This window comes from Ceratotherium simum, chromosome 26 (assembly GCF_057802395.1).
Source record: "Ceratotherium simum simum isolate JZ-2026a chromosome 26, ASM5780239v1, whole genome shotgun sequence".
Taxonomy (NCBI): Eukaryota; Metazoa; Chordata; class Mammalia; order Perissodactyla; family Rhinocerotidae; genus Ceratotherium; species Ceratotherium simum.
The window spans coordinates 648721-674498 of NC_141925.1; the positions used below are offsets into that span (position 1 = coordinate 648721).

General features: G+C 58.8%; 3 protein-coding genes, 2 long non-coding RNA genes and 1 other non-coding gene across 11 annotated transcripts; 3 read left to right on the top strand and 3 right to left on the bottom strand.

The window, feature by feature from the left end:
* Positions 1 to 1704: 1704 nt before the first annotated feature.
* On the top strand, positions 1705 to 4832 carry WFIKKN1 (WAP, follistatin/kazal, immunoglobulin, kunitz and netrin domain containing 1). The gene is made up of 2 exons (XM_004438234.3): positions 1705 to 2150; positions 2835 to 4832. The coding sequence occupies exons 1-2, from the start codon at positions 1980 to 1982 to the stop codon at positions 4311 to 4313; spliced, it is 1650 nt and encodes a 549-aa protein (XP_004438291.1). The 5' UTR covers positions 1705 to 1979; the 3' UTR covers positions 4314 to 4832.
* Positions 4814 to 6552, bottom strand: METTL26 (methyltransferase like 26). Of its 2 annotated transcripts, none has more exons than XM_004438233.3 (6): positions 6356 to 6552; positions 6004 to 6166; positions 5731 to 5790; positions 5290 to 5357; positions 5123 to 5201; positions 4814 to 5043 (listed from the first exon to the last, which is right to left on the bottom strand). In XM_004438233.3, the coding sequence occupies exons 1-6, from the start codon at positions 6550 to 6552 to the stop codon at positions 4996 to 4998; spliced, it is 615 nt and encodes a 204-aa protein (XP_004438290.1). In that variant the 3' UTR covers positions 4814 to 4995. The 2 variants fall into 2 exon arrangements, with proteins under 2 accessions (XP_004438290.1, XP_087305428.1); XM_087449302.1 differs by having other exon boundaries at positions 6004 to 6229.
* An 861-nt stretch (positions 6553 to 7413) lies between these two features.
* On the bottom strand, positions 7414 to 7484 carry TRNAG-CCC (transfer RNA glycine (anticodon CCC)). Its single transcript has one exon. It is a non-coding gene; the product is annotated as a tRNA-Gly (tRNA).
* A 373-nt stretch (positions 7485 to 7857) lies between these two features.
* LOC147913504 (uncharacterized) lies at positions 7858 to 17568 on the top strand. Of its 2 annotated transcripts, XR_015556463.1 has the most exons (4): positions 7858 to 8788; positions 9698 to 9942; positions 15562 to 16649; positions 16922 to 17568. It is a non-coding gene; the product is annotated as an uncharacterized LOC147913504 (long non-coding RNA). The 2 variants fall into 2 exon arrangements; XR_015556462.1 differs by lacking the exons at positions 15562 to 16649; positions 16922 to 17568 and having other exon boundaries at positions 7858 to 7998; positions 8688 to 8788; positions 9698 to 11780.
* Positions 16124 to 20506, bottom strand: LOC147913505 (uncharacterized). Of its 3 annotated transcripts, XR_015556461.1 has the most exons (4): positions 19948 to 20506; positions 18443 to 18547; positions 17569 to 17803; positions 16124 to 16383 (listed from the first exon to the last, which is right to left on the bottom strand). It is a non-coding gene; the product is annotated as an uncharacterized LOC147913505 (long non-coding RNA). The 3 variants fall into 3 exon arrangements; XR_015556460.1 differs by having other exon boundaries at positions 18443 to 20500; XR_015556459.1 differs by lacking the exon at positions 18443 to 18547 and having other exon boundaries at positions 19948 to 20497.
* On the top strand, positions 20297 to 25408 carry MCRIP2 (MAPK regulated corepressor interacting protein 2). Of its 2 annotated transcripts, XM_087449303.1 has the most exons (5): positions 20301 to 20454; positions 20551 to 20668; positions 24315 to 24442; positions 24664 to 24765; positions 24997 to 25408. In XM_087449303.1, exons 1-5 carry the CDS (start codon positions 20403 to 20405, stop codon positions 25065 to 25067), a joined length of 471 nt encoding a protein of 156 aa, XP_087305429.1. In that variant the 5' UTR covers positions 20301 to 20402; the 3' UTR covers positions 25068 to 25408. The 2 variants fall into 2 exon arrangements, with proteins under 2 accessions (XP_087305430.1, XP_087305429.1); XM_087449304.1 differs by lacking the exon at positions 24664 to 24765 and having other exon boundaries at positions 20297 to 20454.
* The last annotated feature ends 370 nt before the right edge of the window (positions 25409 to 25778 follow it).

Sequence of the window (25778 nt, forward strand, 5' to 3'; positions counted from 1 at the left end):
TGCTGACGTCCTGGCTGAGGACTGAGTGAGGCTGCAGTGGCTACTCCAGTTACAGGCCAGGATGCGTTTCTCAGTGGGCCAGATGGGTGGCCCTCCTCAGTCTGTCCCTCCCTGTGATGTAGCACAACAGAAGGCTGGCAGGACCACCTGCTCCCCACCGCCCCTGAGGGCCGGAACCGGGCACACCTAGGCCCTCGCTGACCATCCGGGCAGGGCCTAACTGCCGAGTTCACTCTGCTGCCTGAGAGGGTGGTGGGTATGGAGCCATGGACTCATCAGATGACCGAGGGTGGACCATCCGCCACAGCTCACCACAGCCTCGAGGACCCAGGCCCTGGGGTCAACACCCTCAGCAGGAAAGCCACCTGCTGACGGGGTGTGTGGGGCTCGGCCCAGGAGTACGGCCAGTGCCCTGAAGGTCAGCTGGGCAGGGGGAGGCGATTGCTCTGAACGTGGCCTGCACACTCAGGGACCATGGCCTCTGGCTATAAGCCTGTCCAAAGTCTGGCCCAGTGGACCCCCATGCCTGCAGTCCCCTCATCAAGCAAGGGACCAATGGTGTCCTCCCACCTGGGGCGTCTCTTGGTCTCATTCTGACCAGGCCAAGTTCTTATTATTCTGCCTCCCAGGTCAGAAGGTCAGACGGAGGTCATGGAACTTTTCCATCCAGTCTCCTGGATGGAAGCAGCCTCTCCTGGGACCCCAGACCCCTGGGAAGGGTCTGGAAGGGCGGATTCTGGGGCTTTTGATCTTGCTGCCTGTGCCCCCACATTGAGGAGGGCTTCACGCTCACCTGGAGGAGAGCCTCTGTGAGAGGCTGCAGGGTCCCTGCAGCTCCTTGAGCAGCTCCTAGGACACTCGCTGTGTCCCAGGTGCATTTAGATGCCCTTGGCTTCTTGGGGCTGCACTGCCCCATCCAGGGCCATGGCCAGTGAAATTTAGATCAGTCCAGTGAACACACTCAGTTCCTCGGTCACACCAGCCACGTTTCCAGGACACGAAGCCTGTGTAAAGCCAGTGCACACAGACCACTTCCTCTCTGCCCCCTGCTTGTGGATTGGCATCCACCTTGCCCAGTTGAGGAAGGGCCTGGACCAGGAGCCAGGCACCCAAGATTCAGTAGGGGGGCTCCCTGGAAATGCAAAGTTCTGCCATCCATGGGCCTCCCCCGCCCTCATCAGCCACTGGTCACCAGAAGAGAGCTCACCCCCAGCAAGAGGTCTAGATTTGACCCCAGGACCTGCTGGCAAGTTGTGACCCTGAGAAGGGTCATGGAGAAGGTTGTGAAAACTTTCCTGGGAGGGCAGCAGAACCCCCACCCATTGCTGGGCTGAACACAGAGCCCCTGCACCTCTGCGTGGATGTCTTGCCTGGACATAGTCCAGGTGACCAGCCAGCCTGGACCTGCTTCGGGGCAGACTCTGGCCCAGGGTCAGCTGGCGTGGGGTGGGGCAGCCAGAGGGGTGGGCCAGCCCTGCCCCCTCCTTCCTGGTCCTGAACCTGGGCTGGGAGGTCTTCCTGGAAGGGTCTGGCGGCTTTGATCCCTGGGCTCTTCCATCCCTGAGCCCAGGGCCTAGAGGGAGGAGGGGCTCCAGTTACAGTGTCCCTTCCCCTCCACTCTCCGCCCCTCAGTGACCCTCGTGGCCAGTGTCTCCGTGCTCCTGGGCCTTGGCCCCTCCCCTCTCCCCGCCCTGAGCTGACCACAGAGGGGCCAGGCGGGGGAGGGGCCGGCACCACATGCACGGCCTCAGAGCGCGGAGACCCAGAACCCACCCAACCCCTGGCACCAGGGTGTCGAGACGGAGCATCTGCTGTGGGCTCTGGCCTCGGGGACCAGAGGGGAGCCCAGGGGATCGGCCAGAGGCCTGAGAGCAGGGGCGCAACCCAGGCCTGGGACAGTGGATGCCTGCCGGGAGCAGGCTCGGCAGGGGCTGAGGAGGGGCTGGCGGCCACACACCCCCCCTGGGCCTGGCAGCCCCATGCGGGCCCCAAGGCCGCTCCTGCTGCTGCTCCTCATGCTTGTACTGACCTTAGGGGCCAGCCTGCCGCCGGGGCCCAGGAGCCACCTAGGCATGTGCCCCAACGAGCTCAGCCCCAATCTGTGGGTGGACGCCCAGAGCACCTGTGAGCGAGAGTGCGTCGGGGACCAGGTGAGCACGGGCGCCCCCACTGGCCCAAAGCGGGGACAGACATCATAGGCAGCCCAGGGCAGCTTGGGGGCTTGGTCGGCCTGGGGAAGCTTGATCCCACCCATCCCCAGGTCTTGTGGGCAGAGAGGACTCCGGCAGCTGCACTGCAGCCCCCAAGCCCGGGAGCCCGCTTCCTCCTGTGGCTCCCCACACTCTTCTGACGGGGTTGTGACCGTATGAGGGTCCCAGGGGACACCCCCAGTTTTTGTCTTCATGTGTCTGAGGATTGACAGGCCCCCTTCACTCCCCAAATCTGCCCACCCCACCCTGGGACCAGCTGTTCTCAGGACCAGGGAGGCAGAAAGGCGGGGACCAAATCTGGATGCCCCCCCTCTGCAGCCCGCCTGCACCAACTGCAGCGGCCTTGAGTATGGCCTCCCTAGCCTCAGTTTCCTCGTCTGTACGACGGGAATAAGAATAAAACCTGCTTTGGGGGGTGGGGGTCTGCAGACTTGGTAATGACATGTGACAGGGTCACTAGGCTCATCACAGGGGATGGACAGCAAACTTCTGCAAACTGGCTCAGCTTTCCAGAGGGGAAAGTGAGGTTCGGGGGGAGGCAGCATGCTGACACACAGCAATGCTGGGGCCCCGAGCAGGGCTGGGGGGTGTTAGGGCACCGGCTGAGCTGCCCCCACCCCCCAGGACTGTGCGGCCGCAGAGAAGTGCTGCATCAACGTGTGCGGACTGCAGAGCTGCGTGGCGGCCCGCTTTCCCCACAGTGGCCCAGCCACACCTGCACCAGTGGCCTCGTGTGAGGGCTTCGTGTGCCGTCAGCAGGGCTCCGACTGCGACATCTGGGATGGGCAGCCTGTGTGCCGCTGCCGCGATCGCTGTGAGAAGGAGCCCAGCTTCACCTGCGCCTCTGACGGCCTCACCTACTACAACCGCTGCTACATGGACGCTGAGGCTTGCCTGCGCGGCCTCCGCCTGCACGTTGTGCCCTGCAAGCACGTCCTAAGCTGGCCACCCAGCAGCCCAGGGCCACCCGAGACCACTGCCAGCCCGATGCCTGGGGACGCCCCGGTGCCACCTGCCCTCTACAGCAGCCCCTCCCCACAGGCGGTGTATGTCGGGGGCACAGCCAGCCTCCACTGCGATGTCAGCGGCCGCCCGCCGCCCGCCGTAACCTGGGAGAAGCAGAGTGACCAGCGGGAGAACCTGATCATGCGGCCGGATCAGATGTACGGCAACATGGTGGTCACCAGCATCGGGCAGCTGGTGCTCTACAACGCCCGGCCTGAGGATGCCGGCCTCTACACCTGCACCGCACGCAACGCCGCTGGCCTGCTTCGGGCCGACTTCCCACTCTCTGTGGTCCTGCGGGAGCCAGCCAGGGACAGGGCCCCCAGTGCCCCTGCCCCGGCAGAATGCCTGCCCCACGCACAGACCTGCGCCGGCCCTCCCTCTGGCCACGTACTCTGGCACTTTGACCCACAGCGGGGCGGCTGCATGACCTTCCCAGTCAGCAGCTGTGATGGAGGCACCCGGGGCTTTGAGACCTACGAGGCGTGCCAGCAGGCCTGCACCCTTGGCCCTGGGGATGCCTGCGTGCTGCCAGCCGTGCAGGGCCCCTGCCAGGGCTGGGAGCCACGCTGGGCCTACAGCCCGCTGCTGCAGCAGTGCCACCCCTTTGTGTATGGTGGCTGCGAGGGCAACAGCAACAGCTTCGAGAGCCGCGAGAGCTGTGAGGAGGCCTGCCCCGTGCCGCGTACCCCGCCCTGCCGGGCCTGCCGCCTCCGGAGCAAGCTGGCACTGAGCCTGTGCCGCAGTGACTTTGCCATCGTGGGGCGGCTCACTGAGGTGCTGGAGGAGCCTGAGGTGGGCGGTGGTGGCATCGCCCGTGTGGCCCTGGACGATGTGCTCAAGGATGACAAGATGGGCCTCAGGTTCTTGGGCACCAAGTACCTGGAGGTGACGCTGAGTGGCATGGACTGGGCCTGCCCATGCCCGAATGTGACGGCTGGGGACAGCCCGCTGGTCATCATGGGTGAGGTGCGAGATGGCGTGGCTGTGCTGGATGCTGGCAGCTACGTCCGCGCTGCCAGTGAAAAGCGTGTCAAGAAGATCTTGGAGCTGCTCGAGAAGAAGGCCTGCGAGCTGCTCAATCGCTTCCAGGACTAGCCCCACCTCTGCCCTGCACTCTGCCCATCCTGTTCTCCCGTCCCTGAATACAAGCATGTCCCTGGACCTTGGGGCCTGCTGGTGCTGGGCCTTCTGGGGGTCCTGACCCCGGCAGGAGCCCCCATGTGGAGCCTTGACCCTTCCCCTATCCAGCCTGTTCTCCAGCTGCGGTTCTGCCACAGTCTGGCTCCAGTCCGAGGTCACCAGGGAGCACCAGTTCCCTCCTGGGGAGCTTCCTGTGTCCCTGCAGGAGCACGAGCCAGGACCAGCCCGAGGTGGGCACCACCTCCCGTGGCAGGAGGCGAGGCAGCTGGCTCAGTGCTGCCTGAGCAGTCCCTGGACCCTCGCTCCCTCCTCTGCTGCCTGAGAGGAGCAGCAGGGTCCAGGACACCCCCAAGCCCTGACCCCATAGGCCAGACACCTCCTGCCCCCTGCATGGAACCCACAGAGACAGCCTGCCCACCCAGCACCACCCAGCAGGAGGCATGGTGGAAACCAGCAATGGGACAACAAGAAACACTTGTATTCTCAGGCATTCAGCAGCCCTGTGGACACCAGCCAAGAGCCCCCAGACTGGACAGGGCCAGTCCTCATGGCCCAGCACAGGAGGCAGGGGCTGGAAGTCTGGTTTTGTCCCAGAAGGGGCCTTAGCAGGAACAAAGGCATGCGGGAGAAAGAGGGGTTACTGTTTTCGGAAAATCAGGCATTTGTTGTTGGCTGGCATGTCCACCTGGGGGAGACACTGGGGCTGAAGAAGCTGCTCCTGGTCCGGAGGGAGATTGCCTACACCCCTAGCCCTCCCCACCTACCATCCTCTCCAGGAGCAGGCCACTGGCCTGGCCCAGGTCCTCCAGGAGGGCCGTGTCCCGCAGCCCCCACTCGGGGTTCCTGCAGGGGGAAAAGAGATGAGTCATGGCCTAGGGGTCACCTAGGCCACAGGCTCTCCCAGCCAGGCCTCCACCCACCCAGCTCTGACCTGCATCTGAGGGTCAGATCAAAATCCATGTTACTCTGGGGAGAGATCTTCCCGTTGACAGCATAGGGCTGTGGAGACAAGGGGACACAGCTCTGCCCGCTAGCCACCAACCCAGGGTCAGCCATTCCCCAGTCAGCCGCTGGACACATTTCCAGGCTGACACCTAGAGGATGAAAAGGACACACCTCTCCCTGCCCCCAAGAGAGGGGACGCACAGCTGAGGACCAGCTGGTGAGCCAAGTGGGTGCAGGAAGACTGGCAGGTGACCAGAGGGGTGTTTGAGAGGGGAGGGCCTGGGTGTGTTTCAATGGTGACAAGTAGCTGGCAGAGAGGACAACTGAAATATTGACACAGGAGGGAGGGAGTACAGAAAGGAGGGGACAGCCGAGGCTGGCTAGGATGGTCCTGCAGGGGAGGCCCATCTCTGGTGGGAGCACTCACCCCGTAGGTGATGAGCAGCGCTTTGGGTTTGAGCAGGTGTCCTGCTGCTTTGAAGAGCCCCTGGGGAGGAGGAGCCAGCAGGGCAGTCAGGAGCTTTCCCCAGGCCCCCAAAGAGCCCTAGACCATGGACTTGAAACTCAGCCTGACCTCGAGACCTCAGCACCCAGTCTGTAATATGGGAAAACCTAACACGCCCCTCCCTCCCAGTGCAAGGGGAGGGGTGCGCATGGTGCAGCTGGGTGGCCCCTGGGTGGCTTGCCCGCGCCCACAGACCTTGGTGCAGTTCAGGGGACTGATGTGGATCAAGTTGATGCAGAGCAGCAGGTCCAGCGACTGCGGCAGGATCCCGCCCCACTGCTGCCAATCCCAGGTCACGTCCAGGTACAGCGGGGCCTTCACATTGGACAGCCCCTGGGCCTGAATGGTGGCCGAGATGCTGTGGGAGGGCAGCCGTGGGTGGCGGTGGCCGGTGCACCCGTTTCTGACGCCTCCTGCAGCCCTGCTTGGGGGCTTAGAGGGGTCACGGTGGCGTGGGGAGTGGGGCGGCAGGACCGGGCCCAGCTCGGCCCCACCCCGCGGCCCGCCCACTTTCACGCCGCGTCCCGCTTTCCCGCCACCCCCGCACCTGTCCAGGCAACGCTGGTCCACGTCGGACGGCTGCCACTCGGCGTGAGGGAAGGCCTGCGCGAAGTGGGCCACGTGGTAGCCGGCGCCCGAGGCCACCTCGAGTACGCGGAGGCCGCGCTGGTCCGGGTCCATGTACTGCTGCAGGACACGCAGGATAGGCACCTTGTTCCGCTCGGCGGCCGCTGCCACCAGCATCTCAGCAGCGCAGCCAGCCCGCTGGGAGCGGGGGCCGCTGCCGGCCCCGCGCGGTCCGTCGGGAGCTGTAGTCCTGCGCCGCGAGGCCCACCGGGAGCTGTAGTCTTGCGCCGCGAGGCCCACCGGGAGCTGTGGTCCGGAAGCCGTGCTGCCGCCCCAACGGACTACAATTCCCAGAAGGACGCGCTCCCCGTGTTAAAGGGCCGTGAGCCGGCAGGACCAGGACCCGGCGGCGAGCTTGAGTTGCTGGTTTACAGGTACCCCTCAGCTCAGCACCTGGTCGCCGGCCGTCCTAATGTTTTCATAGTGCTTGTCACTCTCTGAAATTGTCTCATTCGCGCTTGTGAAAATTAATAAGGGGAAACTTCATTTAAAGTGGGGTCAGGAGGCTAGAAGGGGGATCTCCCATGCAGTTCCACTCTCCGTCAATTACAGACCCCAACAGACGTCGTCAATAGGAAAAAATTGTAAATTACAGGAAGAAATGTACATTGTATCCCAAAGAGAAATCCACGACCCCAACAGCTCAGCCAGTGAGAAACCATCACCACCCTGAACTCTTGCTTTCCTCTGATGGATTTTTGTTCAAAACAACCCTTCCTACTTTCCTCCTATAAAATAATGTTCCTCTCCTTTGTTGGACTTGCCTGTGGTCCACCATAGCATGCAGGTCCTGAATTGCAATTCTTTGGTTTTTCCCGAATAAACTTATTTTGCTGGTAAAATAACTGGCTGTTTTATTTTCAAAGTCGACATGCTGCACTGGAATGTATGCTTCTCCCTTGTTTCTGTTTTTCTTTTTGAAATCTCTACGGTCAGTAAAAGTTAACTTTTTTGAGACGGAGAAGAGCTAAAAGGACCTGCGCCGCCCGGGAATCGAACCCGGGTCGCAAGAATGGGAATCTTGCATGATACCACTACACCAGCGGCGCTGTTAGCGCTGTGGTCTGCCTGCGAGACTTAGGAGATCGTGATGCAACCATCCCGACCGTAGCGACATAACGGCGCATGCGCTGCGCCGCTGCCAGCCAGGGAAGGAGCGCCAGCTTGGTGGGGCCCACGACAGTGGGGTCTCGCGGATCTCTTGGGCGCCCAGCGCTCGCGGGAAAGGACTGGGGATGAGGGACGCAGGTTTGAGGACGACCTGGATTCCGGCCTGCGCCATGGAAACGATGGCAACCGTGGGCATTCTCGAGCCGATGGGGGCGGGGCCCTGGCAGTGCTCCTTAGGGGCGGGGCTGAGGGGGCGGGGCCGCTGTGTGCGCAGGGCTGTGGGTGGGCGGGGCGGTACCCACCGTCGGGGACTGGGGCGGCCTCACAAAGAGGCCCTGTGATGCTCAGGGCTTCTCTGTGACACTGAGATGGCCAGCGTCAGCCCGGAGTCCACGGATGTTATGAGGGGTCTGTGACCCGTGAATCAAGTCGGAGGCCCATTTGTTGACCACGGTACTTCCCCAGCTGTTAGCTTGCCCACGTGTCCTAGGGGCCCTGTTCCTCAGGCAGGACTAGCTTATCTCATTTGCTGCGCAATTTTTCACAAGTGAGACCCCTATACCTGACGTTTCTCTGGCCAGGGCTCAGAGGATGGCCCTGACACGGACTTTAGCCTGGGATTGCCGTCCATGGGGTGTGCAGGGTGGGACCAGGGCCCCGGGGTGTGGGTGTGGGCAGTGGGCAGGCTGGGAGGGTAGCCTTGCAGCTTAGGGCCCAGAATTGGTGAAGGGTTGGCTGGTCTGGACAGCACCCCGGAAAAGTTCCACTCAGTGGGCTGGCCTGCTCGCCTCTAGGCAGCCCCCTTGGCGTTCTGCCTTGTGACCACCCTCTTCCTTCAGCAGGCCTTCCCATCTCACAGCCCGAGCTTTCCTTCCCTGCCTCACCTCCTCCTGGTTTGTCGGCTGAACATTTTCTGTGTTTTGGGGTGGAGAAGAGGTGTCCCTCGATGCACATCCCTGCCCTTGACCCCCACCTGCGATGACTAGTGGACACCTGAGGTCTCACTCCCTAGGTCCCTCACCCCTCCTTGCCCGCCCAAGAGGTACCCCCGTGGCTTCACATGGGATTCCTGGGCAGGGCCACCCTGTGATATTGTCATATAAGAAGTATTTATTTGGTCTTCATCCTGGTTCCTGGCACAGAGCTCCTAAAATTCCTGGGAATTTCCTGAGTGATGTGAGAAGATCGCCTGTTGTTATTCCTAACAAGACCATTTCAGCCTGATGGGAGTTTACACTAACAGGTGACTCTGGGAGGAGGGGGCTGGTAACCAGGGGAAGGGACCATGTGATTTGAGGGTTGGAACTTTCAGCCCCAGCCCCAACCTCTGACCTCTGGGGTGGGGAGAAGCTGGAGACTGAGCTAATCACCAATGGCCAACGACTTTGTCAATCATAAGGGAATCTCCATAAAAACCCAGAATGGGAGGGTCTGGAGAGCTCCTGGGGTGGTGACCGTGGGAGGTGCTGGGGGACCGCGCTCCTGGGCAGCATGGAAGCTCCGCGCCCCTCCCCACTCCTTCCCCGTGCGTCTCCTCCACCTGCTGTTCCCCAGTCCTATCCTTTATGATAAACAGTAAACAGTTATGTAAAGTGTCTCCCTGAATTCTGTGAGCCATTCTAGCAAATTATGGATCCCGAGGAGGGGGTCATGGGAACTCCTATTTATAGCCAGTCGATCAGAAGCGCAGGTGACAACCTGGAATTGTGACTATTGTCTGAAGTGGGGGTGGTCTTGTGGGCCTGAGCTCTCAGCTTGTGGGGTCTGCGCTAACTCTGGGTAGATAGTGTCAGAATTGAGTTGAATCGTAGGACACCCAGGTGATGTTTGCAGTAAACTGGAGAATTGCTTGGTGAGGAAAACCCACACATTTGGTGTCAGAGTGTTGTGAATACAGAAAAAGAAGTTTTCGGGCCGGCCCTGTGGCTTAGCGGTTAAGTGCGCGCGCTCCGCTGCTGGCGGCCTGGGTTCGGACCCAGGGCACGCACTGACCCGCCGCTTCTCTGGCCATGCTGAGGCCGTGTCCCACGTACAGCGACTGGAAAGATGTGCAGCTATGGCATACAACTATCTACTGGGGCTTTGGGGGAAAGAATAAATAAATAAAATTATTTAAAAAAAAAAGTTTTCCTTTACACACTGTGTCCTGTAGGAGGGGAGGAGCCTGAGACTGACTGACTCCTGCTTCCCCATGTCCTATGGCGCTGCTTTAAGGAACTGCCCAGATGCCCAGCAATGTCTTCTGTTTAACAGCACTGGACCTCAGGTTGATATCTGCCTGCCACATCATCCGTCTGGGCTGGACGCTGTGTGAGCCGACACCTGCCCTCAGCACTCACCAAGCTCAGAGCCTGGGACAGAAGCAGCTGGACAAGACGGAGCATGGCCATTGCTGCAGTGAGATTGTGTTTGAATGCATGTGCATGCACTTGAGCTGTGTGAGCACACATTTTCTGGAAAGTCATGGATGTATGGGGACCCCCAGGGGATGCTGAACAGTAGAGCCTGTCAGTGTCCCATACCCGGGCCGAGCTCGGTGGTGACTCCCAGGGTTGTATCTCCTGAGGCTGATATCGAACCTCTTAATCTCAAATTCGTGTGTGCAATGCCCAATAAGCCAATCACTGAGACACTGGTGCTTGGAGATGGAGAAAGTTTTATTATTTGAATTGGCCAAAACAAGAAGGTAGAAAGATAGGTTCTCTCAACTCCACCTTAACTAAAGAAGAAAGCAGGGGGCTTTATAGAGCTAAGGGGCTTGGGAGGAGGAGTTTCAGAGAAACAAAGGGGAGATCTGTGTTTCTTTCACTCCAGATAAGCCCTTGGGCAATTTGGTGTCAAAGGCAGCTGAGGGCTGGTGTTCTGGTGGTCATAACTTCCTTGAAGGCATTCTTTTTCTTCAGCAAAACAAGCTCATAAATCCTTGTGACCCTTAAGTCACCCCTCAGGTTAAACAAGAAAACAGCAAAGTAACAAGATGAACTTCTTTTCCTCTGTGTCTGTGTTGGGAACAAGGTCAAAGAGTAATCATATGCCTATTGAATATTTACAGTGACCCTCAGGAACCCAGCTTCAAGGCTGGATTACTGTTGGGGCTGGAAATGCCCTCTCCTGAGGCTGCATTCAGCTCCAGGTGGCCCTCTGGAGGGGCTTGTCCCCCACTGGTGGGAAGTTCCGTGGCTCAGGCCACGTTTCCAAATGAGTGTTTATTCACAAGATAAAATCTCCAGCACCCAGAGATCTCCGCCCTTCTGCCGCACAGCACGCCTCCCTCCGGCCTTGGCCTCAGGCGTCAGCCCAAGGCCTGGATGCACTTCCTCCGAGGGAGAACCATGTCCCCCGCTGCACTGCCACCTCTGTTACCAAGCACTGGGCTCGCTCTGCTCGCTGCGACCAGAGCCAGTTAATCACAATGAGCTAGGGATTGAGAAACGAAGTTTTAATTCAATTAGCTGGCATAACCAGGAAGATGGTAGACTAATGTCTCAAAAAAACATCTTCAAGGACACATTGATTCTCCCTCTGGTGGCCAGGGCAATTTATAATAGCTACCTGAGCAAGCTCGGTAACAGTACTAAGCAGTTTTAAAACTTTAGGGCCATGTGTGACCTTCTTTTTTCCTGCTGTTAAGAGTCTTCTTTCCTCCAGATTGTCCCGTGAGCATGAACTATAGCAAAGGCATAACAAGAATATGTGTATATATTTACTCTTTTCCCTTGAGTTAGATGTAGAGCCCAAGTGAGGGCGATGATTTCTGCCTTTTGAGCTGATGTCCCTGTGGGTAGCGCTTTAGCCTCTAAAGTCTCTTGTAAAGTTATGACCACGTATCCCACGCGTCTCTTATCTTGATCTATGAAGCTATTGCCATCTGTGAAGAGTTCCAAGTCCGGTGTTTCCAGTGGACAGTCCAACAAATCAGGTCGGCTAGAATACACTGTCTCCATAACTTGTAAGCAGTCATGTTCTAAGGCTTCTGATGTCTCATTAGGGAGCAAGGTGGCTGGGTTTGGGGAGGATGATACTTGCATCCGTACATTTGGATTGTCCAAAAGCATGGTCTGGTATTTGCCCATCCGTCCTGAAGTGAGCCAGTATCCCCCTTTTTGCTTCAATAATGTGAGTACTTGATGTGGCACATATACCATGGTGGGTTGGCCCAGGGTGAATTTTTCAGCTTCCTGCAGGATGTCACAGGGAGCAGCCACTGCCCTGAGGCATGCATGGATCAGACTGTCAAAGGCGGGGTGGGGGGTGGTGCCGGGGGGTGCCGGCGGGGGGACTGGCTTTGACAGTCTGATCCAACTGCTTGGAAAAATAAGCCTGGCCGGGGGTCGTGCCCAGTTTTTGAGTTAAAACCCCCAAGCTCTGATGATGCTGTATATTAATAATTCTTTTTCTTTTATTTTGTGGGGAGATCAGCCCTGTGCTAACATCTGCCAATCCTCCTCTTTTTTTGCTGAGGAAGACTGGCCCTGGGCTAACATCCGTGCCCATCTTCCTCCACTTTATATGGGACGCCGCCACAGCATGGCCTGACAAGCAGTGCGTCGGTGCGCGCCCGGGATCCGAACCGGCGAACCCCGGGCCGCCGCAGCGGAACGCGCGCACTTAACCGCTTGCGCCACCGGGCTGGCCCACTATATTAATATTTCTGGATAAAATAGGAACCCTTCAATCTGAAGATTCAGTTCTTCCTAAATTTCATGAAATTGTCCTGTATTATGATTTTGAGACTTGTAAAATTTCATTTATTAGATTTTCTTCTTCAGGGACACAGTCTCTAGTAATTGCACGTATCTGACTTCTGTATTTCTTATCTTCTCTCTAATTTCTTTACTGTTTTCATTTTTTCTCTTCATTCACAGTGCTTATGCTCAGTCTTTCCTCCATGCCACTAATTTGAAATTCACCAACATCTATTTCCTAACATTTCTAATTTATTCTCAGTTCTGTATTATTTTGGATCACCATTGCTTTGCTTACCTCATCCACCTCCATTTTCTTCTCATTCTAACATTTATAGTCCTGTCTTTGAAAAATCGTTTTATAGAATTCTTGCTCTTATTAACTTACATGACTTCAGAAGAATATGGTTCTGTTTCTGGGATTATTTTCCTTCCAAACTGCATTCTTAGTTCATCTCTAGCATTATAAACCCCTTCATCCCTTTGCTTCTCTATAACTTTTCTTTTAAAAAATAACTTAGCAGAGTGGGAGAATGTAGCATGATTATACAGGTGTCATATAATTTACTTTCATTTTGTCTGTGCAATTGGACAGCTCGAATTAGCCCTTCTGTTTCATTTTCTGTGTGAATAGAATGTGAGTAAGATTTCCTTGCTACCTTTCTTGCCCTTAATTTTTACCTGTGTTTATGCTAATTAAAAATAAAGTCTAGACTGTTTTTATAATATAAATATTTGTATAGAGCAAAATTAAAATATTTTTGCTTTAAAAAAAACCCAAAAAACCCAAGCTCATTCCCTGCCTTTTATGTACATGTAGGCTGAGGGGCATGTCCAAGTTAGGAAGCCTCAAGGCTGGGGCTGAAATTAACTTTGTCTTAATGGTATCAAAGGCCGCCTGACACTCCTTTGTCCATTCTAGTGGCTCCTAGTCTAGGCCTTTTAGAGCTTCACAGAGGGGTTTTACTATGAGACTATAGTTAGGAATCCAGATCCGACAGAAAGCAGCCAGGCCCAAGGATCCTCATAGCTGTTGCCGGGTGGTGGGAGGGCTCGGGCATGCTAGAGCCCCTTTTTTGGTCTGGCAGCAGTTCCCTCTGGCCTTTTGATAAGGTAAATCCTAAGTATGTAACTTTTTATTTGCATATCTCTGCTTTCTTTTGTGAGACCTTATACCCACATTCAGCCAAATGATTTAAGGTCTTTATTGTGTTAGCCAGACACTGCTCCTAATGTGGGGCTTGCTGTCAGCGAGTCATCCACATAGTGTAACTTGTAATCTTTCTCATAATTGTAAGTGGCTCAAGTCTTTAGCTAGGGCCTCCCCAAATACCGTAGGGGAGTTTTTGAAGCCCTGGGGGAGCAGTGTCCAATGATATTGTTGAGTGGTCTGTCTGGGTCACACCATTCAAAGGCAAAAAGTTGTTGTGATTCTTCTGTGAGCAGTGTGCAGAAGAATGCATCCTCTAAGTCCAAAACTGAAAACCAGCCGTATTCACCCAGAATGTTGGTCAGCAAGGTATTGGGGCTGGGCACCACAAGGTGCAGATTCTGAACCACCTCATTTATGGCATGAAGGTCCTGAACAAACTGATATTCCTCTGAATTGGGTTTTTTTGTGTGTTTATTTTTGACCGGGAGAATAGGAGTATTATATGGTGACTGGCCAGGTCTCATTAATCCTGCCGCCAGGAATTTCTGCAGCACTGGCTGAATGCCATTCTGAGCCTCCTGTTTTAGTAGATACTGTTTTAGGCTAGGCTTTATCTTTTGGGTTTTCAAGGGTGTATGTATTGCCTGGACATTCTTTGCTTTCCCAGGCGTCCCTTCTGCCCACACATCTAGTCTTACCTCCTTGAGCATCTCCGGTGGCAGCGTGTCCGGCGGTGGTGTTTAAACACCTAGCAGGGCCATCTGGAGCTGTAAAAATTGTTCTGGCAGCACTTGCTCCTCTAGCTGGTCTGGAGCAAAAGTCACTTGAGCACTCAGTTTACATAGAAGGTTTCATCCCAGGAGGAGAACAGGCATTCAGGATAATGTAAAATTTTTCCAATCAAAAAGATCCACACTAGAGAAAGGAGACTGTAAATGAAGCCAGCCAGTTTCCCTTGTCCATTTATGCCTATGGGATATTGTCACAGTGGAAATTGCCGCTCTCCGGGAAGGGCCCCAAAGGAATTGTGTCCCTTGCCAGGTTCGAGAAGGAGAGAGTCCCTCTCTTAGACCTGGCAATCCTTCAGGCATTTTTTTTTTTTCCTGAGGAAGACGGGCCCTGAGCTAACATCTATTGCCAATCCTCCTCCTTTTTTTTTTTTCCCCTTTTTCTCCCCAAAGCCCCAGTAGATAGTTGTGTGTCATAGTTGCACATCCTTCCAGCTGCTGTATGTGGGACGTGGCCTCAGCATGGCCAGAGAAGCGGTGCGTCTCAGTGCGTGCCCAGGATCCAAACCCGGGCCGCCAGTAGTGGAGCGTGCGCACTTAACCGCTAAGCCATGGGGCCGGCCCCTTCAGGCATTTTCCCTTGGACAAGCAGTGAGCCGGGCAAAAGGGGGAGGAGGATGAGGAGGAGGAGGAGGAAGAGCCGGGGGAATCCTGGGTCCATTGTCCCCCGTTCCCTGATCTAGATATAGCAGCATAAAGGCTTAAACTTAGGGAATTTTATTTTCCTTTCTTTCCTTCTTGTAGAACAATTCTAGCTGTAAGATCCTATCACAACTGAGTGACCTGTTTGGGGGCCACTTTTCTCCTGAGCCCAGTGTATACTGAGGCCAGGCTACATTACAGTAAAAGATCATGCTTTTCTTTGTCCTGGGCTCATAGCTGAAATCAGCCCATTTGGCCAGCAGGCATCCTAGCGGGCCCCTTCTTTGGAACAGATGGAGTGGTGCCCATGGTGATAAAGTTTGTGTTTGACAATTGATGGACCGGGAAGAGGGTGCAGGGCTTGACTCTAGGCATCCAGATAACTATGGGACTTATCCAAATCCCACTCCGCCCAAGCATACAGTTCTCACACCAGTGCTAAACAAGCCAGAGGCAAGAGGTAAGATCTAATTTCCCAACGCCAGCGTAGGAAGTCAGGTGCCTGGCAGAAAGTTTCTATTTTGCAGGAAGTCCAAGTCCAGCTTACTTTAAGCCCAAGCCTAACTTCTACACAATGACAGCAAAGAAGGTGCCAGACCAGATAGACAAAGAGGGGGAAAAGATGGTTGGGCTGTGCTCTCACAGCTTCTGCCCGAGAGTTAACACACAGACAGCAGTGACTACATTGAGGGATACAATTCTGGCTTGACACTTGACAGAAAAGCTTGCAAACTTTACCTCCCCACAGATGATGTCACAAGCACTGGAAGTATGCTGTGGATTCTGACACAGAGAAAAACTGGCACACAGACCGGTGGAACAACACACACACTCAGGAGAACAGACCATACAGGTGTGTGCACCACAGAAAAACCAGAGACCAGTACTAGGCAGTCTGTACTTTATTTTATCCCTAAACAACAGCGCCTAAACCAGATGGACCTTGGCCTGCCCAAGGCCCCCAAACAAGAAAAAAGGAATATCGTACCCGGGAGGTGCACTCCGGACGACTCAGCTAGCTGCAGACGCAAGCTCGTCAGCTTACGATCCAGTCCCTTGTTTCCGGGTCCCTGAAGCGTTAGAGGCAGTCGGCAAGCGAGGAAGCCAGCAGGGGAATTCCCCAGGCGGGGGAAAAAAGAAAAAGAAGAAAAAAACGCCACCAGCAGCCTCGGGGAAAAATCCCATTACAGCTTCATCCAAGTCGACTAGCCATGGGGAGAGGCTTGGGTCCCATCTGGGTCACCAGAATTTGTTACTGAGCAATGGGCTCACTCTGCTCGCTGTGATCAGAGCCAATTAATCACAAGGAGTTAGGGATCGAGAAACAAAGTTTTAATTCGATTAGCCAGCATAACCAGGAAGATGGTAATGTCTCAAAAAACCATCTTCAAGGATTACAGATCTTGAGACAGTTATATAAGGAAGATGGGCAGTGAGGAGGGGGTCCAGGGATGTTGGTCTCCAGGCGTGACGGGCTCCAGGCATCCTGTTGTTCCATTCTTCTGTCAGCTGTGATGGATACCTTGTAGGTGTATTTCCCACCTGTGGCCAGCCTGTTCCTGGAGAGAAACTCATAGAACAAAGTTTTTACCTTATCAAGCTATCAGGGAGTGCATACCTAAACAGAGGCCATAAATCAGGAGAGCATGTGAATTTTCTGGAGTACGTGCAGAACAGTGAATAGTCACACAGAGGAGGGATTGGGGCCATTTAATGTAACAAAATGGCCTCACTTATGCTCATTTACACCTCCAGGGGACCGGCTGCCCCCCAAACCCCCAGCCCTCACTGCCTGTCTCGGGGCCCAGCCCACAGGAGGTGCACAGGAAATGCCTGGTGAGTGAGGGGCTCCCGGGCAAGGGCCCCATTCCCCGAAGTCAGGCTCGTCCACAAGGGGGCTGTGGAGCCAAGCCTCCCTGAGTGCTGGCCCCATGACGTCCAGAGCCAACGGCAGGGTCCAGCTTGTGGCCCAGGGTCCCGTGCCCTGGGTGCTTCCCCTCCCTTGCCGTCACCTGCCACCGCTTCGTTGGTACATGAGTTTCCCAGAGGTGCTGGGACAAATTACCCTGAAACTGGGTGGTTTAAAACAACACTTTATTTTCTCACAGTTCTGGAGGCCAGAAGTCCAAAAGAAAGGTTTCAGCTCCCTCCAAAGTCCCTACAAGAGGATCCTTCCTCACCACTTCAGCTTCTGGGGTCTCCAGGCGTTCCTGGGCTTGTGGCCACCTCCCTCAAGTCTCTGCCTCTGTCTTCACGTGGCCTTCTCCATGTCTCTCTGCACCCACATCTCCCTCTTTTTTCTCCTACAAGGAGACTCCTCATTGGATTTAGGGCTCACCCTAACCCAGGTGACCTCATCTCAAAATCCTTGCCTTAACTGTATGTGCAAATAGGGTCCTGTGCTGAAGTTCCGGGTGCATGTAGCTTTTGGGGCCACCATACAACCCGCTGCACTTGGGTTTGGGAAGGGGTCGAGCAATCCCCAGAAGCTGGGTGGCAAGTACGAGAGCATCCAGCCAGAGCCTCTTCCAGGGTCTACTGGTCACCCCTCCATTGGCAGAAGCCCATCCTCCAGTCCCGGTTTGTGAGGGCATGGATTTCAGATCTGGAAAATGACTGAGCATGACTGGAAACTTAAACTTCGTTCTCCTTTTACATAAAATGTTAGTATTGTCTTTAGAGCTTTTTAAAAGAGAAAAATAGTACTTGTTTTTATGAGAATGAGTGGGACCCATGAGATAAGGCCATTTCTTACCTTGACAACTATTTCTTCTGCATGCTGGGTGAGGTCCCTCCTTCCTGTCCAACTGTCCCCGTCTCCAAATCCAGGACCACAGGGAATGTTGCTGGCTGCAAAATGCTGCCTGCAGGGCTTCGCAGGCTGACCCACCATCACAGACAGCATACTCCAAGGAAAGGCCAGCGAGGCCAGGGGACAGAACCTTGAGCTCGCTGGGAGCCGCTGTCCTGCGCCAGGCTGGCTGGGGTTCCTGGTCAACCAGGAGAGCCAGGCTGAGCTCCTGGTGGCAGATCATCAAGACCCTGACCTCTCAGGGGCTCTGGCCAGGCCCTCCCCACATCCCAGAGATGCCAGGCTCCGTCCCCAGGCCAAGGTGGGTCTGGTGCTCATAACTGGGTCCCGGGAGCAGTGAGGCTGGGAAGGGCCCTCTGGGGCACATGCCAGGGGCTTCGCTGCCTGCCCCTCACAACCTTCCTCTTCCCTCAGCCCCTCCCTGCTCCCTTAGCGCACCTCTTGGGGATCACTGGGCTCTCTCACTCCCCACCCCACCTGCCCCCAGCTTGTCCTGCACCCCCGCCCTCCCACCTGTCAGGACCACTCATGTGCAGCTGTTCCTACCCAGGACCCCTTCTGAGGGCTCGGGACCCAAACTTTGACCTCAAACAAGGCCTGTGGGCAGGACCTGGATATCAGGGCCTCGTAAGGCCTTGACCATCAGAGGGCTTAAGGAAAGGCTGGGCCCTTCTGCCCATTGTCCACACTGGCCTGAAAGGGATGCCTGGGCGAAGGAGCTCTCAGAGGGCTCGCGTCAGCTTGGGGGGAACGTGCGCTCCCCCACTCCAGGGCCTTGCTCCCTCTGCTGGGAACACCACCCTCCCAGACCCCTTACCCTGTGATGTCTCCCCGGTGCATGAGTGAGCCACGTGCTCAAGGCCACCAGAGAGGCCAGGGCAGCCAGCACAGATGACGCAGGACCAGGCCGGCCTTGACGCCGCTGGGGGAAGGGACAAGGGATGGCATTCCAGGGATGGAAGGAGGGGCCAGCTGGCTAGTGAGGGTCTTAGGGGGTGGCATGCTCAGGCCTGGACTCCCTGGACATACTCTTGCCTGGGGGCCAGGGCTCACCAGCTGCCCCCCTCCCCTCTCAGGGTCACAGGCCTATCCCAGCCCAGCCTGGCCCTGCAGAGGAGGCAGCTGACGAGGGAGCCCTTGTTTTTCAGCCCCGCTTAGGAAAGGATGCAAAGCCAAGGGGCTGTAGGGAGACACACTAGAGGAAGGCCAGCCCAGCAACCCTGGGACCCGAGCTTCCCTGCGAGTCCCTGAGCAGGCCCGGTTACCCGCACCAGCCATACAGGCGCATGGGGTAGTCAGGAGGGATGCGGCCAGCACAGATCCTGTGGGGTGGGGGTCCTCCTGCTGGTCACCCCCCCCCCCACTCCTCTCCATGTTGTGCACCCTGCTTGTCTGGAGGTTAGACAAGACAGACTCACTCCGCCCTGCCCTGGCCTCTCAGCCCTGCCTGGGTGGGAGGCGTCAGGCCCGCTCCAAAGGTGGGGTCTGGGGGAGCTGGGCTGGGTTTGCTCAGGAGCCCACTGGGCCACTGTGCTGAGGCCAAACTCCCTTGCCCCTGGGGCAGCGGCTGCCCGGCTGAGAAAAGGCCCTACTGGACACCACAGGCTCTGGTGCCAGCCAGACCAAGCCTCCTCAAACATTTGTGGGAGCAGTGCAGGAGCCCCGAGGGCCCAAGGTGGCTGCACAAGCCTCAGGGTGGGTTTCATGGTCCCTAGACAGCCCCTGGCAGTTTGTTTTCTCGAGTGGGGGGAAGTTAAGGATTGAACCCAACCAAATGGAGGAGGACAGGGCCTCCTGCTGAGTCCCCAAACCCACCAGCGCTGTGGTCCCCATGCCCCACCTGGGCTGCTGTGGAGAGACCCTGTAGGTAAAGCCCACCTGGAAGGGGCTGCCTGGGGATTAGGGCGCCCCGCTCTGGGCAGGCCTGGTTCCTGGGCCCCCAGGCTCCCTGGAGGTCACAGATGGCCCTTGAGGCACTGTCACTACAGGCAGACCCCACTGCCTTGGGGGCGTTACTGCCCTCTCCTTCGCAGGATGACACAGGCAAGGACGCCTCTGCCACTTCTCTCCCAGGATCCCGCCCCACGCTACTCCTGGATTGGTAAGTGGGTGGCTGCCTCCTTCATGGAGCTGGGGTGCACCTAGGCACGGAGGCTGAGACCCAGAGCAGAATGCTCCTGTCTCCAGGGTGGAAGGGAGATTTCCACCTCGTCTCTGCCCATACCCAGGGGGCCGACCCCCATTTTCTCGTCTCTGCCCCTCTCTGTACCAACACCCAGGCCGAGAGTGCCCCCTCACACTGGCCCAGGCCCACGAAGTCACCTTGGCTGAGGCTCCCCGACCTGAGTGGCACAGCCTTGCTTCCAGGGTCCACAAAGAGCACCCCCAGCGCCTGTCAAGGGCAGGAGCGTCGGCTCCTTGGACACCATCGCTGACCCCGCAGGGGCCGGGGCGCCCTGTGGTTCACCTGGCCTCCAGGCGGCAAACCGGCGTCCCAGGCCCCAGGTCCCTCCCAGCGCCTTCGCCTTGGGCCGTGTGGGCGGGGCGCTGGTTGCGGCCCGTTTCTCAAAGGGCCGAGCGCCGCCTCCCCGCGTGCCCCCGGGCCATTTAGCCGCGCGGGCCCTTTAAGGGCCGGGGGCGTGTGGCGGGCCCGCCCTCTCCCCGCCGCGCCCGGCCGCCCGTTAAAGGGGCCGCGCCCTCGGCGCCCGCCAAGTGCGCGCCGGGCGGAGGGCGCGGGATCTGGCCGCGGGCCGCGCACGGGCAGGCCCCTCCGCACCATGTACACCATCACCAAGGGGCCCAGCAAGCTGGTCGCGCAGCGCCGCACAGGTGCGCGGGGCGGCAGCGGGCAGGGCCGGGGGGTTCTGGACGCCGTGGCCGCCCCGGGGGTCTGCACGCAGCTGACGCACCCTTTGGTGCCCGCAGGTCCCACGCAGCAGCAGGTGGAGAGCAGGCTTGGCGAGCTCCTGAAATGCCGGCAGCCCGCGCCGCCCACCCCGCCGCCCCCGCGGGCGCAGCCGCCCGGACCCTGGCCCCTGTCGAGGTGAGACGTCCGACCCCAGCCGGAGCCCGGCACCCCCTCCCCCGCCGGCCGCCGCGGGGCCCGGAGGGTGACCTTGGGGAAAGGTTAGCGGAGCCCAGGCCACGTGCGCGGGGCGGGGCGGGGCGCGCGGGGGGCGGGACGGGGAGGGGGCGCGCCGACTCCGCCCAGGCCGAGCGGCTGTTCTGGCCCCCTCACCTCTGCGCTTCCGCCTCACCTGGCACCTGGCTGGGCCAGACGTTTGTGGACCGCCTCCTGCCTCCCGGCCCTGGGGGACCTGGGGGACCCCGAGTAGGGAGAAAGCGGACAGCTCCTGAGTCGGAGGGGCTCCGGGCGGCTGAGTCAGATGCCCCGGGCGACCTTGGGCTGCGAGGCCAAGGTTTGAGGCGAGCCGCCCGGCCTCGCCCTCCCGGTCCTTGCAGCTTGCGCTGGGGGAGAGGTGCACGTGGTTCCCTCCGGCCCTGCCAGGCCGCTGCCCTCTCTGCCCTTCACCCCAGACACCCTGGCTGGGCGCTGGAGGCCCCCAAGATGCTCGCGGCTCCTGGAGCCTCTAGTTTCCTGACCAGCGGTTGTGTCTGTGCCCGAGAGTCTGAGGCCACAGGAGGCTTGTCCAGCCGACACATCATCCCCCAGGGCTGAACTTTTTACTCTTTTGGCTCAGGGCCTCCGCCTTCGGTTTCACTCATTGTCTTCATTTCCTGGAGTCTGGGCTGTGCCTAGGCTGTGCAGGGGGGCGGCAGACTGGGTCCCCTGAGGCAGCGCTGAGGGCCTCAGGAGGGGGGAGGGGGAGGGGGGACGATAGCCTCCACGGTTGGTCAAGAGGTCGAGGGCAGTGTGCTGCAGGGCCCCCAGCCTGCCCCTCCCCCTCAGTTACAGGCCCCGGTGCCACAGATGGGACAGCCTGTGGGGACCCTTCTGGGCTGAGGCCCTTTCCAAGCACTTTCCTGCTGGGGGCATATTGACCCTGTGGGGCAGGACCCTAGTGAAGAAGAGGGTCTAGGCCAGCCACAGGTGCCTTCTGGGGAGGGAGGTGAGCAGGGCCTGAGGGGCTCCTCCTCGGGACCCAGGCTGTGCTGTGACACTGCCTTGTGATATCGGCCTTGGTCCTCACAGCCACCCTACCTCCTGGAGGAGGAAATGAGGCATAGGTGTGTAGACACCACTGGTCACCCAGGCAGGGAGCCCCCCCTCCTTACCTGGAGAAACCCATCACCTTCCTCTCTATGGCCCTGATGCTGGGGAAGGCAGGGTGTGTCTGTGGCAGGGTTGAGGATGCTGGGGAAGGAGATGGGAAAGACAGCGTAGAGCCCTTAAATCTCCCTCCCCCCCACCAAGGCCTCACATCTGTCCTCAGCCTGCCCTGTGTCCCCCACCCCCCGTTCCTGTGTGCTGCTGTGTCTTGCTGGGTGCAGGGAGTGATGACCAGGCAAAGTGTGTGCTGGCCTTGCTGTCCCCCTTCCCTCTGAGGTCACTGCTCCTTCCCTGAGCTGCCCCCTCCCAGTCCCAGCAGCCAGGGGGTCCCCCCCGAGGAGCCCCTAGCCCAGCTCCTGCACCTTTTCAGGGGCACTCTCTAAAGTCACTCCATCGAGACTTCCTGCCACCTTCTCTGCTTTCTCCTCTGCAGTGCCCTTCTGAGAGGGCCACTGGTCAGCCCCCATGCCTGGTGCCGAAAAATGCTCAATGTGTCTGACTGGCTAAACCAGCAGGCTTGGGTTCTGGCCCAGCATGGGTCTGGGCACTGCCCATGGCCATGAACAGGCCATACGGGTCTGCGCCTCTGAAGAGCTCTCTCTTCGGGAGAGAGAATATGGGATATATGAGGCAATGTCAGCTGTTGGGGGAAGATACAGTGGGGCATGTGACTGACCACCTGACGGTGCAGGGGTAGACGGCAGGCCGATGGCCGGGATGTGGCTTGGGAGCTGTACTCAGTTGTGGGCTTTGGGGTCAGACAGGCGTGCAGTTAAGTCCTGACGCTGCCACTCACTCTCGGCGTGTGTCCTTGGACAGGTCACTTCCCTCTTGAGCCCAGGTTTCTGGGCTGAAAAGGGGTGGGTGGTCTACGTGGGGGGTTGTGGAGGGGATTAAGCCAGAGGATGCCTTGTGTTGCACTGAGCAGGGACTTGGGTGCCGTGGACTGGAGCATGCCTGCAGGTCAGCTGGTCAGCGTCCCTGGGAGTGGGCACAGGGTGGCCTTCGTCCACAGGTGCACGTGGGAGCCTGTGCCCTTTCCCCCAGAGGGCCTGCGGAGCAGTCTTATGTAACCATAACTGCCAGCAGGGGGCAGGGGCCGGGCAGGACGGAAGGGCAGGCCAGCACCTGCCTGCTGGGGCCCCTTCTCGGCCCCGCCAGGCCACTGCCTTAGTCCCTGTGATTCACAGCCCTTGGCTGCAATTCCCTTTTTTTTTCCTTCTGCAACATCCAGTGTCCAAACTTTCCTAGAGTTTGCAGCCTCGCAGGGGCGGGGGTGGCAGGCGAGGGGGCTGTCCAAGTAGAGGACAAACCTTCACGCCCTCTGGTGTGTGCAGCTCAGGCCTGGGAGGAGCCCCACCTCTCTAGATTCTCTGTGGCCACCAGACCCTGCCGGCCTGGAGCTGGTGGGACTGGTACCCCTCAAGACGCTCCTCTTTATTTTAGTGCCCTTCTCAGCCGAGGAGGAACCCCGAGTGGCAGTGGGGCACCTGAGCCCAGGATGGCGAGCAGGCCGGCGGGACCGCGAGTGCCTGGCGGAGTGGCACGTGCAGCCCAGGACTCCCGGCTCCCACCTCCTGCTGTAGGTGCGGCCCTGCTCCTTCCACGGCCCCGTCCCAGGCTTCGTGTGCACAGGGCTGGGCCAGCTGGCTGGGACGGGCCCAGCAGCCCCCTGGACATCGAGTGCCCACCAGGCTGAGCTCCAGCACCCAGCGGCCGTCCCTTCACTCAGCATCCCCGCCCCTGTGGGCAAGAGCATTACCGCCCATCTGGGGCCTGCAGGGATGGCTGGGGTTGCAGTCACACCCGCCCCACTCAGGATGGCCCACCCACACTCAGCGCTGTTTGGCCAGACCAGACCTTGGGGCTCATCCCCACGGGGCGTGGGGCAGCTGGGGAGAGGGAAGGGCAGAGGCCTCCCAGCTCTTGCTTGGGTCTTTCCTCCCACACACTGGGGCTGTCGGCGAGATGGAAAGGCTTTTGCAGGGGAGAAGGTGGCCGAGAATGGCGCCCGGCGAGTGGGGTGGGATAGAGTGATCTCGTCGCGTCGGTCAGGACGCGCCCCACCTGCTGGAGGCCTGGCCAGTGTAGGGGAGGTGGGAGACAGGTGGCAGTAGGGGTGCTCGAGAGACCCTTGGAGGGCCACCTGTGTGCCTGGACCATGGAGCTCTGCGGGGGATCTGGGACCCAGAGAGCTGGGGGCTTCTCCGGCCTGCAGTCATGGGCCTGCCTCAGGGCTGGGGGCTGCAGGTGTGAGCTGAGCTGCCGGGCGCTCGGGCCTGCCAGAGAGAGACCTCACCCGCTGGCTGCAGCACCCAGCTGCCCTGCGGTTTGGGGAAGTGCCCAGGCTGGGCCTGGCCTGGGGACGGCGGGTGTGGCCTGAGGCTGCTCCTGGAGCTTTGCCAGGCAGTACCTGGGCTTGGGACCGTTGCTGACTGTCTCCTCCCCATTCCCACAGTCCAGGGCCGAGGCTCGTGTTCAATCGGGTGAATGGCCGGCGCCCCCCCGCCACATCCCCATCCCTCGAGGGGACCCCGGAGATCTACACGCTGGCACACGAGGAGAACGTCCGATTTGTGTCCGAAGGTAGTGTTGAGGCCCGAGGGTGCAGCCTGGACCACTGGTCCTCTTCCGACTATAACCTGACTCGCGGTGGACAGAAGGCTGGGTTCTGCCTGGGTGTCCTGTGACCAGCCAGCAGGCTGCCTGCTCCCAGCTCTGGGCTGGGGTCCAGATAGCTACTAGGCCCTGGGGTGGGGTCCAGGGTGCCAGGGCCCTGGCTCAGCCTGATTGCCCTCTCCCCACAGCCTGGCAGCAAGTGGTGCAGCAGCTGGGTGGTGGCCCAGCCAGTGAGAGTGGGCCCCGGCCTGTGCAGTACGTGGAGAGGACCCCCAACCCGCGGCTACAGAGTGAGCCCCCTGCCCTGCACTCAGGGAGTTCCCTCCACTCCCTCCGACCCTGAGCTGGGCCCTGCCAGATTTTAACCCCAGGGGACTGGGGATGGGACAAACCTGACCCGCTTCTTCCCAGCACCGGCTACATTTGGGGTCCAGGTGAGGGGCTGGTGGTCAGCTGGAGGGGAGAGGCACTGACCTGTCTGGGAGGTGGCTTCACTGCCCAGCTTTCTGCTCTGCCCACAGACTTCGTGCCCATTGACCTGGACGAGTGGTGGGCACAGCAGTTCCTGGCCAGAATCACTAACTGCTCCTAGCCGCCACCTCGGGGGCAATACTGTTGCTGCAGGGCCTGGCCCCGCCCCACACGGACCCTCTGCCAGGAGAGGACCACGGCGCCCTGTCCACCCGCCGCCGCAGGCTGTGCTTCACCCTGGGCCTGGCCGGGCGCCAGCCACACCTGAAGTGCCAGCATTTGGACTTTTGCACCTGCTGACCCCTCGGCCCAGCTGTCCCAGGCTGCCAGGGGTGAACCTGTGTGACCTCAATCCTGCTCACTGTGCCCCAGGACCGCCCCTGGAGCTGGCAGGGAGGAGCTGCAGGATAATAAAGTCGAGAAACTGCCCTTTTGGAGCGTCCTTTACTTGTGTGTGGGGGGGGATCCTGTGTCCCAGCGCCAGGCCCAGCCCCACTTCCCCTTGTAGCCCCATCCCCCCACAGCTGCAGCTCTGCCCAGATCTGGCCCTCAGCCTCCTGCACAGCTGCCCTCCTGTGTTCTCCTGACGGAGGTGCTGGGGCCCTGGCCCAGCTCATCTTTTTTGGAAGTCTCTGGACCCCACCCTGCCCGACCTGACTCCCACTCCCTCCTCTCCATCAAGGCCCAGAGATGTTACCTAACTGGCCCTGGGATGGGGTCCTAGCTGTCCAGAATTGGGGTCAGGTATCAGGACGCCTGGTCCTGTGTCTGAATTCCCCAGGTCTGGCTGTGGGACAGTGGGTGAAGGTGTCCCACAGGTCTGTGGGCAGCC